The sequence below is a fragment of the Trachinotus anak genome, unplaced genomic scaffold, assembly GCF_046630095.1.
Source record: "Trachinotus anak isolate AG129_WGS33_773 ecotype Australia unplaced genomic scaffold, CSIRO_AGI_Tana_v1 ptg000044l, whole genome shotgun sequence".
NCBI classification, from domain to species: domain Eukaryota; kingdom Metazoa; phylum Chordata; class Actinopteri; order Carangiformes; family Carangidae; genus Trachinotus; species Trachinotus anak.
In genome coordinates, this window is record NW_027273895.1 from 103,729 (window position 1) to 116,557 (window position 12,829).

The 12,829-nt window shown below is 42.3% G+C and overlaps 1 protein-coding gene across 1 annotated transcript in view; it reads left to right on the plus strand.

The window, feature by feature from the left end:
• Nucleotides 1-705: 705 nt before the first annotated feature.
• The window catches only part of pmepa1 (prostate transmembrane protein, androgen induced 1), a 29,378-nt gene continuing 17,254 nt past the window's right edge, over nt 706-12,829 (plus strand). Inside the window, exon 1 of the mRNA XM_071473046.1 lies at nt 706-1,233. Coding sequence (XP_071329147.1) covers nt 1,137-1,233 — 97 coding nt within the window. The 5' untranslated portion in view covers nt 706-1,136. The remainder of the gene's footprint in view (nt 1,234-12,829) is intronic.

Here is a 12,829-nt window from a genome sequence, read left to right on the forward strand (position 1 = left end):
GAGAGAGACACTCCCTCACACACACAGAGAGAGAGAGAGAGACACTGACACACACTCACACACACACAGAGAGAGAGAGAGAGAGAGAGAGACACTCACACACACACAGAGAGAGAGAGAGAGACACTCACACACACACAGAGAGAGAGAGAGAGAGAGAGAGACACTCACACACACAGAGAGAGAGAGAGAGAGAGAGAGAGAGACACTCACACACACACAGAGAGAGAGAGAGAGACACTGACACACACACAGAGAGAGAGAGAGACACTGACACAGAGAGAGAGAGAGAGAGAGAGACACTGACACACACTCACACACACAGAGAGAGAGAGAGAGAGAGAGAGAGAGACACTCACACACACACAGAGAGAGAGACACTGACACACACAGAGAGAGAGAGAGAGAGAGACACTGACACACTCACACACACACAGAGAGAGAGAGAGAGAGAGAGAGACACTCACACACACAGAGAGAGAGAGAGACACTGACACACACAGAGAGAGAGAGAGAGAGAGAGACACTGACACACACTCACACACACAGAGAGAGAGAGAGAGAGAGAGAGAGAGACACTCACACACACAGAGAGAGAGAGAGACACTCACACACACAGAGAGAGAGAGAGAGAGAGAGACACTCACACACACAGAGAGAGAGAGAGACACTGACACACACAGAGAGAGAGAGAGAGAGACACTGACACACACTCACACACACAGAGAGAGAGAGAGAGAGTCAGACAGACGTCGGTAGCGGTTTAGTCGCCGGTCACTCGGCGGAAAACACGGAACCACTAAAGCTGATTTCTAACGGACGCAACCGGACATTTAAAGTAGCCGAACTACGTTTTAGCAACGTTCAAACTACATTTAACGGCTGTACCGACACTTCTACGGTACAGCGGTAGATATATAGATAGATTTCGGAGGAAAAGGAGGAGGAACCGGAGAGAAGAGGAGGAGGTGGAGAGAACCGAGACAGGAGGAGGACGGACGGACCGGAGGGGCAGGAGAGCAGGCTGGAGAGAAAAGGGAGGATTTTTTGGCTGGAGTTTGGTGTGGCTTTTTGTGTTCCTCTCCTCTCCGTCTGCCTCTTCTGGAGTATTCATGTCTGGCTTCAGGAGGCTGTAAATGTTGAACTTGATGGGTGTTTTAAACGCCACCGCCGCCAATGTCTCCTGTACTTGTAACTGCAAGCGCTACACCTCCCTGCAGAGCATGGAAATCAGTGAGTAACCTGACTTTTTATGCTCGGAATTCATTGACTTTTTCTTTAGCGCTGGTTAAAATCCTTTCCATGAGGATACACACCCAGTGTTATGGATGAATAAGTCAACAGAGCGGTTTGTGTCCCATCGGCTCAGATCTACTCCTCAAGTACAGAGAGGGGAAATTTGCTAAGTTTCTTATTTTTGGAAAACAGTTCATAGCTTTTCTGATTTTTGTCACAGTGATGTTGATTTTCAGTGACACGAATCTGTATTTATATTACAAAATGTGCTCAGTCTTTCTTTTTGAATGGATTTGGTATTTAAGTATGGCTTTTTAACATTCTGTATCCCGGTTGTAGAAAATCATACAAATCAATGAATCGCTTGCTTAATTAAAAGACGGTAAGTTTTCTCTCCCGTGGTGAACAAAGCTTGATTTTGAACTTGACCCCAGACTTCCCATTTCTCTGCGCCGAACTGAACAAACGTCCTGTTCAGTTTCATGTGTGTGATTTTCAGTCTGGTTTTCAGCCGCTTTGTTCCTGTGAAAGCCGAGTTTGACAAATACACTGATTTTTTCGGCCGGGTTCCGGGGCCGTTACTGCCGTCTGCCTCTGATCCGAGGTCACTTCATTTGAAAAAATCCACCTTTTCTCTGTCGCTTTAACGGTAAAAACGAGGCTGAAGTTACCGGAGAGGACTCTGGAGGCCGGGCACCGCAGGAAACGGTGGATTTTCGCGGTGGTAAAGGGGGGAGCGGGAAGTTTTGCCGTCGCTTCGTCATGTCGAGCAGAGCCAGACGTCTGTCTAGCCGCCTGCCTGCGTGCGTGTGCGTGTGCGTGTGTGGTTGTATCCGGGGAATCCCTGCATTTGCATGTGTGTGTGTGTGTTTATATACGAGTTTCCTTTCATGTGTCTTCATGTGTTGGTTGGTGAAGCCAGACACTAAACATTACCGGGTCACGGGTTCGATTCCCGGTAGAGACGCACTGATAATTTATACAGTCATGACTCTGTAAGGTTTGTGTGTGTATCTGTCAGAGACTGAAAAAACAACAAACAAACAGTTACTAGAAATCAATCAGTAAAGTATTGATTAGTAGCTCTGATATTAGTTGCAGTTGTTCTTCTTTTGCTGCAACTTATGATTATCTTCATGATAATTTCTCAGTCCTGCTGTCACTTCTTTTCTTGATTAATTGACAGAGGATAAAAAGAGCAGGAAGTGGTCGACGAAACTCATCCCAGTTACCCACAGTTCACCGTGTGTTTGTTGTTTGTTGTTTTGTCAGAGCAACAACCCAAAGTTATTCAGTTGTAAACCTTCAAAAATGCAAATATTTGCATTGGAATGGCAACTTAAAACAGTTCATTGATTATTGGACTGTTGCTAATTAATCTTCTGCAGATAAACAATTCTACTGATTGACTAATTGCTCCAGCTTCCCTTAGCAGTCGTGCTAGATGTTTGTTATAATAGTAGAGGAGCTGAAATGATGAGCTTATTAATTGATTAGTGAGTCTACAGAAAAATAATCTGTAACTGCTTTGATCGCTGTCGTATGTGATAATAAACTGAATCAGGGCTGTGACTATTGATTATTGACATTATCAAATAATCACAGTCACAGTTTCCTGAAGCCCTGTGACGTCTTTACTTGTTCTCACAGAGCCAGTTTAAAACCACGCAAAGTAAAGAAAAGTGGAACCAGAGGATATATCTGCTCAAAAATATCTTAAAACAAGGCTGCTCTAAGCAGGCGAGTGCTAGTTCGACTCCCAATCGACTCTTTCCTGCGTGTCATTCCCCCCGTCTCTGCCCCTTTCCTGTGACTCTCTACTGTCCTGTCAATAAAGGCAAAAAATGCCCCAAAAAATATATTAAAAAAAAAAAATCTTAAAACAGTGAATCAACTTTTAAAACAGTTATTGATTAATTTTCTATTGTTTCAGCTCAAAACTGAATATTAGTGTTTGTTGGACAAAACACAATATAGACAAAACAATTAATCAATTAATCCAATAAGTAATTGAAATATTAATAGTTGATGTGCTGTATATTGATTTTAAAAGTTTCCATGACAAGATTGAAGACACAAGATGAATTCAGTCTGGTCAGATACAGATCTCAGATCTGTGGCAAGTTTGTTTCAGTGACTCCTCAGCAGGTTTGTTGACAAAGGAGGAGATATTTCAATACCAGCAGTTCCATTAAAATATAAGTATATAGTAGTGCTGCATTACATGGCCAAAAGTGTGTGGACCATATGTGAATATACTTATCCAAAATGGGCTATGGGCATTAATCTACTGTAGGAACTGCTCCACCCACGTGTGAAGGTTTCTCATCAGACCGAGGAACCAGGCTGCAGACACAGTCTCTCCCAGTCAGACCATCATGATGTCGGGTGAGAAGGTCACAGTCCAGACTCAAAACCTCATCACTTACAGTAACCAGTTTGGGACATTCAAAGAGATTTTAGAAATTGAAAGGCAAGAAAAAAATGCTACCAGCACCTCAGACCAGTTCTGATGTGTACCTCTGTATGCACGCCCTTACATGGTCTTACATGGAATAAAAGCAGCACAATAGTGATGTAGGAATGAAGGGCATGAACGGTGTCTGGTAGAAGAACCTGGCTGCCCTCATTCTGATGCTTTCAGTCTTTATAAAGGAGGAGGAAGTTAAACACGTGGAGAGAGGCTGAGAGGAGTCATCAAGGATCTGATGTCACTCTTTCTATAATCTAATGGTGTCCATTCCGGGTTAGCTCTGGGCGTATGTTTTCTTTTTGCATCATTTTGTCCAGTTTTGTGGTTTTAATGTGTATTGTGAATTGTTTGTGTATCTGCTATTGGAGTATGTCAGTGACATGGAGTGACATTTGGTTCAGTTGTGTACTGCGAATGCAGAGAAATGACAATAAAGGTTGACTTGACTGAATAACACACAGCTGAGGATGCTCTCACTGTAAAACTGCATCAGACTTTACTGTGACATGAAAACTTCATCAGATGTTTAAAAAACAACTGACTGAAGTTTCTTTGATCCTGCTGTGTTTCAAGAGGAAGAGATTGTTCCAGGTCATTGCAAAGTTGTTGGACGAGTCAGGATTCTGTCAGACCAGTTAAGTCCCTCCACACCAAACTGGGAAAACCATAACTGATCGACCTGGATATTACAGAGGCTTTGTCTTGATGCAACTGTTAGAAAAACATTATTGTTTAACCCATTTAACCCAAGACATGTGACCAGTGACATGTGTCGTGATTCGTGCTGCAGCATTAAGAATTAAATTCATTGGATAAAGGAATCGTAGCTCAAACCATTTAAGACAGAAATATGAGGTACGAGTACGTCCACAGAGGTCGATGTCTGAACAGAAGTGATTTAATCGTTGTAGCAGAAGCAATAACAGGACTTGTAACACAAAGAGAAGATAAGACTACACACACACACACACACACTCAGAGACACACCGACACACTGCTCCCCTGTCTGAGAACAGACATGATGTTTAGTCTGGAAGACAGATGGAGGGAAACAGATAAACCCGAGAAGGAGAGAGAGAGACAGAGAGAACAAAGAGAGAGAGAGACAGAGAGAGAGACAGAGAGAACAAAGAGAGAGAGACAGAGAGAGAGAGAGAGAGACAGAGAGAGAGACAGAGAGAGAGAGACAGAGAGAGACAGGGAGAGAGAGAGACAGAGAGAGAGAGACAGACAGAGAGAGAGACAGAGAGAACAAAGAGAGAGAGACAGAGAGAGACAGGGAGAGAGAGAGACAGAGAGAACAAAGAGAGAGAGAGACAGAGAGAACAAAGAGAGAGAGAGAGAGAGAGACAGAGAGAGACAGAGACAGAGGAGTTGATAGAAAATGAGAGTGACACTAACAACACATTCGTCTTTATGTAATAAAAACGGTGCAGACTGGAGCGTGATGGAAAGATGAAAGGAGAACAAAGTCCAACAGGATGATCCATGTTATCATGAGATGAAACGATAAAAGGACCTGATAGAAAAAAGATCTCACTTTATAACAGATATCAATATGTTTTTATTGTCAGTCGATCTGAATGAAAGAAACATCTTCTGACTGTGATGGAGTCTGAAAACACTTCAGGATTTATTTGTCCAGGTTCCACTGTGGATGAAACAGAGACCTCACCCTGGACCTGCTGTCCAGAACTGTGGCCTGTGAGTCATCCAGACCAACTCAGTTAGCTGAGTTCTGGTTGTGTGTTATTGTGTACTGTGTGTACTGACACTAAACCTGTGAAAGTAAGCACTTTATTTAGTTATTCAGATTGATTCCCCAAAAATCCTGAGTCACTTTTAACCATGTTCTCCTGCACATCCTCCCTCATCTGGCTCTGGGAAGTTGTAATTGTAGGGTTACATATACCTGTTACACCCACTGACATATGAGAGCACACACATAGACACACACACACACACACACACACTACACATCTGTTCTGAGTGGCAGACATCGGTAGTCAAAGCACATGACATCAGCATTACTCACAGGCTGTGTGTGTGTGTGTGTGTGTGTGTGTGTGTGTGTGTGTGTGTGTGTGTGGTGAAGTCATTACTAGTATCAGCTCATAAGAATGATTTCCTACCAGCAAGTTTCTCTGTACATTTGTTACTGCACGTCTGGACGTCTCAGCATCAAACCCTCCACAGTCTGTCTATAGCCAATATAAATGTTATATACCGTGTTTGTGTGTGTGTGAGTTCAGCTGGAGGGTAGTGACATTTATTTTTGTTACTAAATTCGAGGAAACAAGTCAGAGTGTTCCTGAGAGGACAGGAAGTGACTACAGCATTGTCAACAGGAAGGACGCGCTGTGAAAGGTCATCGCCAGGAAACATGTTATTTGTTTGGATTATCAAACTGACAATGAGTTGTTTCTTTTGCCTGCTAATGGAAGTGTTAGCAATGTTGCTATGGCTATCAACCGCCCTGACAAATAAAACTTTGAGCTTCTCATTAGAGGTAGCATCACTTATATCTGAAACATGAAACACAATAATATGATTATATTATATAAAGAACACCTAAAACATAAAATAAGATAATATATAGTATAAAAAAAAACCTGAAACATAGAATAATGTCAATAATAATAATTACAATCATAGCATACAATAATATAATTATGTATTAAAAAAGAAGTGGAAGCATAAAATACAATAGAAATAGTGTATATCATGATGTTTGGTCTTCACTTTATCGAATAGATAAGAATAAAGGTCATTCTCTGTTTAATGAATCCAGGTATTTTATCAACCTGTTTCACATCAACATAACCAGCTACAGTAACACAACCCTGTATGATGCACCCACAATCAGCTATGTTTAGTTCTTTTATGATGTGACAGAAAGTAGCTCTCACATCTGGAACTTGTCTCTGGTGTTGTCATGTGTCAGTAAAGACAATCTGTGCACTTCCTGTCTGAGCTGCAGCTCCATGTGATACAAGATCTTTCTGAACCAGTGTGAAGTGTTTGTGGTGCTGAAGCTGAGGCCACGTGTGGAGTTCTGTGTTTAATCTGTGTGTCTGCACCATGAACTGTCTCAAATGTTCACCGGAGTTCAGTCTGTTTCACATCAGTTATTCTGCTGTTTGAGACATATTAAAAATTATTAAAACTAATCAGATATTAGCTAAACTTCTCTCTCTCTCTGTCTGTCTCTGTCTCTGTCTCTCTCTCTCTCTCTGTCTTTGTCTCTCACTCTCTCTCGCTCTCCCTCTCTCTCTCTCTGTCTGTCTCTGTCGCTCTATCTCTCTGTCTCTCTTTCTCTCTCTCTCTCTGTCTCTGTCTGTCTCTCTCTCTGTCTGTCTCTGTCGCTCTATCTCTCTGTCTGTCTGTCTCTCTCTCTGTCTTGTCTGTCTCTCTCTCTGTCTGTCTCTGTCGCTCTATCTCTCTGTGTCTTTGTCTCTCTCTTTCTCTGTCTCTCTCTCTGTCTGTCTCTCTCTATTGCTCTATCTCTCTGTCTGTCTGTCGCTCTCTCTCTCTGTCTGTCTCTCTCTCTCTCTCTCTCTCTCTCTCTCTCTCTCTCTGTCTGTCTCTGTCTCTCTCTGTCGCTGTCTCTCTGTCTGTCTCTGTCTCTCTCTCTGTGTCTCTGTCTCTGTCTGTCTCTGTCTCTGTCTCTCTCTCTCTCTCTCTGTTCTGGCCTCCTAGACGTATTATGTAAACCTCTGTCTGGCTGTCTCAGTGCAGTGTGTGTGTGTTTGGTGTCAGTTGTAATATATTTACATGTAGACCAGAGGTAGCTGTGAAGATGCTCTCTGATTGACAGATGTTGTCACTTTAATCCTCATACGATAAACACAGTGATGATTTTAATAAATGATTTTTCCTCTGAAGGTCTGTGGGTTGACTGCCCTGCTCAAATGCACGTTAGCAGTAGCTTCTGATGCTTGAAAGAATGTTTCCCTGTTGTTTGGCTCAGATGAGCCTGAACTGAGACACAGCTGAGGTGCATGCTGGGAAGAACCAGTTGAATATTCTGCCCTAAATTTCATTCAGGATAAAAAAGTGTCAATGTATCCATCTATCTGATGGTGAAAGCTGAAGATTACAGTGTTGACAAATCTGCTGCGTTCACATAGAGGAAAAATAGCCAGTTTTTAGCTTTGGGGGCTAAATTAATGCTTTTGTTAAACCTTCCTTCCTCCTTTGCTTACTTCCTTCTTCCTTGCCTCTTTCCTCTCTCCTTCATGCCTTTCATTCATCCTCTCAGCTGTCCATTGTTTCTTGGTCTAGACACCAATAACACTCCACACAGAAACCAGGCATCAGCAGGTCTCATCATGTATATATGTAGATGCATGCAGAGTAAGCGTCTAGAGGTCGAGGTCATCGTCACTTTGGGTGTGTGTGTGTGTGTGTGTGTGTGTGTGTGTGGGGGGGGGGGGGGGGTTAGGGTTAGGGTTAGGGTTGTGTGTATCTGTGTGGGCTTTCTGCATATGATCTGCATACAAGAGTGTGTTCAGCTGAGGCCCTTGTTGTCTGTCAGACCTATATTGTCCCATTAATTAGTCTGAAGTCAGAGCTGTGCCTATATGTGTGTCTGGCAGTGTGAATAAATTCACACAGACTGTCTGAGGACCTGCTCTATAAATACAGGCAGTGACTGTCTGCAGTACATGTGAAGAAGATTGCCTCTTGTTTTTCATTAATTAGTCTGAGACAGTCCAGGGTCACCTTTTAATGTGGGTTTGTTTCTCTGTTAAAGGACAAATGTTTTCATGTCTGACTTTTAAAAGTACCTGTGATTTTTATTCCTGTACAGTTTTCTAACAGCTTCAGTTTGTCTGTTTTTGTGAGTCTGAGGTGTTTTTTTCCCCAAGTTGCTTTGTCACTGTTGGTCCTTAATGTCTCGACAGTTTCTTGTGTTGACCTATACTGTGTTAAAAAGTGTGTCCATGAACTAGTCAGAGCCGTTTGACCTTGTACAACATCAGATGGTGACATGGTTGACTTGTTTTCCTTTAGTCAGAGCCTGGATAAGTGACTGTCTGAACTGTGACGTGTGATGAGATGAATCTTAATCTTTAATTATGCTGAGCCACATCAGTAATAATCTGTTACATGTATGTGAGGCTGCAGTCTGTGATACAAGAAAATATCTCTGTTGTCTCTCATGAATTAGTCTAAACCAGGACATGCTGCTGAGCAGAGATTTACTTCATTTAGCTTTAAATTACAAACACACACACACACACACACACATACAGCATATAACATATAATTTCCATTAGAATTCATGTGTGTGTGTGGAGGGGGGGGTGCATATAACTTAAGGTTGCTTTGCATCTGCAGGGAGGAGATGAAGAAGCGAGGCAGTCTGGGTGTCTGGGAGGGCGAAGGTCAAGGGTCAGGTCATGAGAAGGCAGGGTGGGGGAGGGGTGAAAGGTTCACTGTCATATGAAGGGGGTCTGGTTTTGAAGGTGTGTGTGTGTGTGTGTGTGTGTGTGTGTGTTATTTCTCAACTCACTGAATTTATTGATTGTATTGATTCATTTAATTTCATGCACTTGTGGTATAAGAAATATTTGGACATGTCATTAGTGACTGAACAAACATCACCTGAGTGCAGGATGTACACATGTATGTGTGTGTGTGTGTTTGTATATATATATATATATATATATATATATATATATATATATATATATATCAACTGAGTGACAGCTGACAAGCTGAAAGCTGATTGGCTGGAGGGATACATATTCTAAATATTCATATTAATCTACTGGAAATGTTTGAAATCACTGTAAGCACAGAACCTGTGGTACTAAGTTCAGGAAATACAAACATATTTTAACTTTGTATTCAAGCAGTGAACAACAAGTCATGTAAAACAAATGTTTATTTAAAAACACAATTAATATCCGAGGAGAATTTAACCAAACAGGTATGTGTAATCTGTAAGATCAGCAGTGTCAGTGGGTGCACACAGCTTCTATCTGCAGCATATAAACATGCCTCATAAGGAGGCAGTGTTAATGGAGGCTGATGAAGAGTGTTACCTGAAGGCTTCAGGTCCACACCTGAGAAAACAACAGGTGAGGTTGTAATGATAAATATCCTCAATAAGAGAGGGGATAATTATTGATTGTACCCTCATAAACACTTTGATTTTATCTGCTGACAACCAACCAGTTCAGTGCAGAGTCACAGGAGCCAGACCAACACGTCCTGACAGTGATGTTCATGTTGTTCTGTTACTTTACTTCACGGTGTCACAAGTTATTGCTGACGCAGATTCACACAAAGTGAGACGCGTCGTCTAGACTAAAATAACACACACTCAACCCCCACACATGACACAGACGTCTGTGACCGTGGGCTTGACCCCTACACACACACACACACACACACACACACACACACACACACACACACACACACACACACACTGACTTGTAGGGAGGAGTGTGTCTGCCTCACTTTGCCCTCTGGCCCACAGGAAACAGCTGGGACCACATAATTTACATCCAAACACACACACGCACAGGGTTAGGGTTAGGGGGGGTTTCAGGTGGATCCATGTGAACCTGCTGTTCTGATAAACTGTCAATCTTCACCACAGGCTGAACAAGTAATCGAATGATTGTAAGAATAACTGACAGATCAATAGATGATCATTGCTCGTTCTGGATTCACATGATTTTGTGGCAGTTGAACAACAAGTGTCTGTTTCTTCTATCTGACCCAAGACTGAGCAGAGACTCTACAGACACATGGACAACAAGTGTGTGTTCATGTAAATTTGTATTTTATATCTGCAGACTGTAATTATCTCCACCAATCACATGATGTTTCCACCTGTGCCTGTTTGTTTGTTTGTCTCCAGGTGTGTTCTGGGAGTTTGGCATCAACAGAATCAAACAGGAAATAGTTCAATACTTTCCCTCAGACTTTCTTCTTTTACTTTCCCTGCTGTGCTTCATTTGAACAGTATTGTCACAGTGATGATGTTTGGGTTTGTGGAGAGGTTTGTTTTGTCTGAAGTAGAGGTTTTCGCTCACACACACACACACACACACACACACACACACACACACACACACACACACACACACATGATGACACAAAGGCAAGTTGATCCCTGTTGAGGATAAAGTATAGACCTGGGCTGATCTGAGACCAGTCTTTGAGTAAGAAAAGATCTTTTCAAAACCAGGTGTTTCTACTGTTTCTACTGTCTGCCTCTGAGCTGCTCAGGTGAGGCAGGTGAGGCATTGACATGCTGTTATATTCGGGGGGGTTAAAGGGTTTCAGAATCGATTTAATGCTGTGTGCTGAAGAGGAGATATTAGAAATCCAAAACTATGAGCTAAAAGAGGCTAAAAGCTCTGCACAGCTGAGAGGATGTGATAATTCTGTGGGGGTTCGTCACCACGAGTCTTCGACTTCTTGTCCTTCGACCCTTAAATCAGACGGACACAGCAGACAGTCAAAGTGGCGGGAAACACACTTGGACAGGTAGTGAGTGTGAAACAGGAGGAAGAGATACTGATAACGAAATAAAAGAGGAAGTATATAAAATGACCTACAGTGACACAGGAACAAGTGGGAGCAGCAATCATGACATCACAGCGTCCTCATGTCATCTGACTCTTTGGTGACGTAAATATATTGATCAGCTGAGATATCAATGGAAGTGATTGTTCATGATGTCGACCTGTTTTACATAAAGTTTATCCACAGCTCAGTGTCCATCACCACACACACACACACACTGGCAGACAGAAATTCCAGATTTTCAGACATTGTTGTGACTAGCCAGGTGTGTGTGTGTGTGTGTGTGTGTAAGGACCGGCTGAGCTGGTTTGGATTTGGCAGCAACATGCTGTTTGAACAGGAACAACATGTCTAGTTCGCACACACACACACACACACACACACACACACACACACACACACACACACACACATATAGTACAGGTGTGTCCTTGACTTGTTGGCTCAGTTCTTTTCTTCTTCACTGAAAACTCTTCAGACACAGGACTCTGCAGGTCCTGGGCTCTGGACATCCTGGACTCTGCAGGTCCTGGGCTCTGTGTGGTACTGAAGAACAATCTGTACTGTTGTGGAAGTCATGAGTCATATTCAGACCATGAACTACAACTGAGTTTGTGAGAATTAATAAAATCTTGGCTGAAGTTCTGCACAGATTCATGATCAACAGTTAACTTTACAGATTTTAAAACATTAATCTAAACAGAAAATAATTTCTAACCAAACTAATTTAACTTTCACTGCAGTTTTCATTCTGAATCCTAAACTACAACAACCGATGGTTAACCTACATCCAACTGACACCTCGGCCCAGAGCCTCCTCCAGAAGAAAGAATCTTGAACCTATTTAGTCCTGACAAACCAGATCAAAGCCGGCACAGGAGAGGAATTGATTGATTAATTGATCAGTCACTCGACACAAAAGATTCTGATGATCAACCAGTCGTCATTTTTACCAGCAGGATGTTGTGCTGTTCCGTCTCTGACGTCATAAACAAAACAATGATGTGATGAGAAGGTTGTGACAGACAGAGACCAGGTGACTCATTGATTAGTAGAGAAACAATCAGCAGATTCATTGATGATGAAAATGATAATTAGTTGCAGCCCTGAAGGAATTTTCCTGACAGACAGTAAAAAATTATAAATACAATTATGATAGATTATATATAGATAATTGATTATGGGAGATCAGGAGACTATGGCAGTAACGTCGGTAACTACATGTAACCAGACCTGTTAATGATTACTATTATGTCTACTATCACATTGAATCAGAGCCATGACATGCACACACACACACACACACACACATTCATAGCCCACTGCATGTGACCTGCCCTCTACGACTGTCTGACTTCCCTCTCTCTTTCACATTCAAATGAAGAGTGTGTTTGTGCATGAAGGTCTATTTGTGTGTGTTTGTGTGTGTTTGTGTGTGAGTGTGTGTGTGTGTGTGTCTCATTATAATTCTAGCTGGAAGGAGCTAGACTACCCCTGTTGTCTCGCACCCTCACACACACACACGCAGAGCCAGACAAGCAGCTGATAATGAGGTTTGATTTTCATACG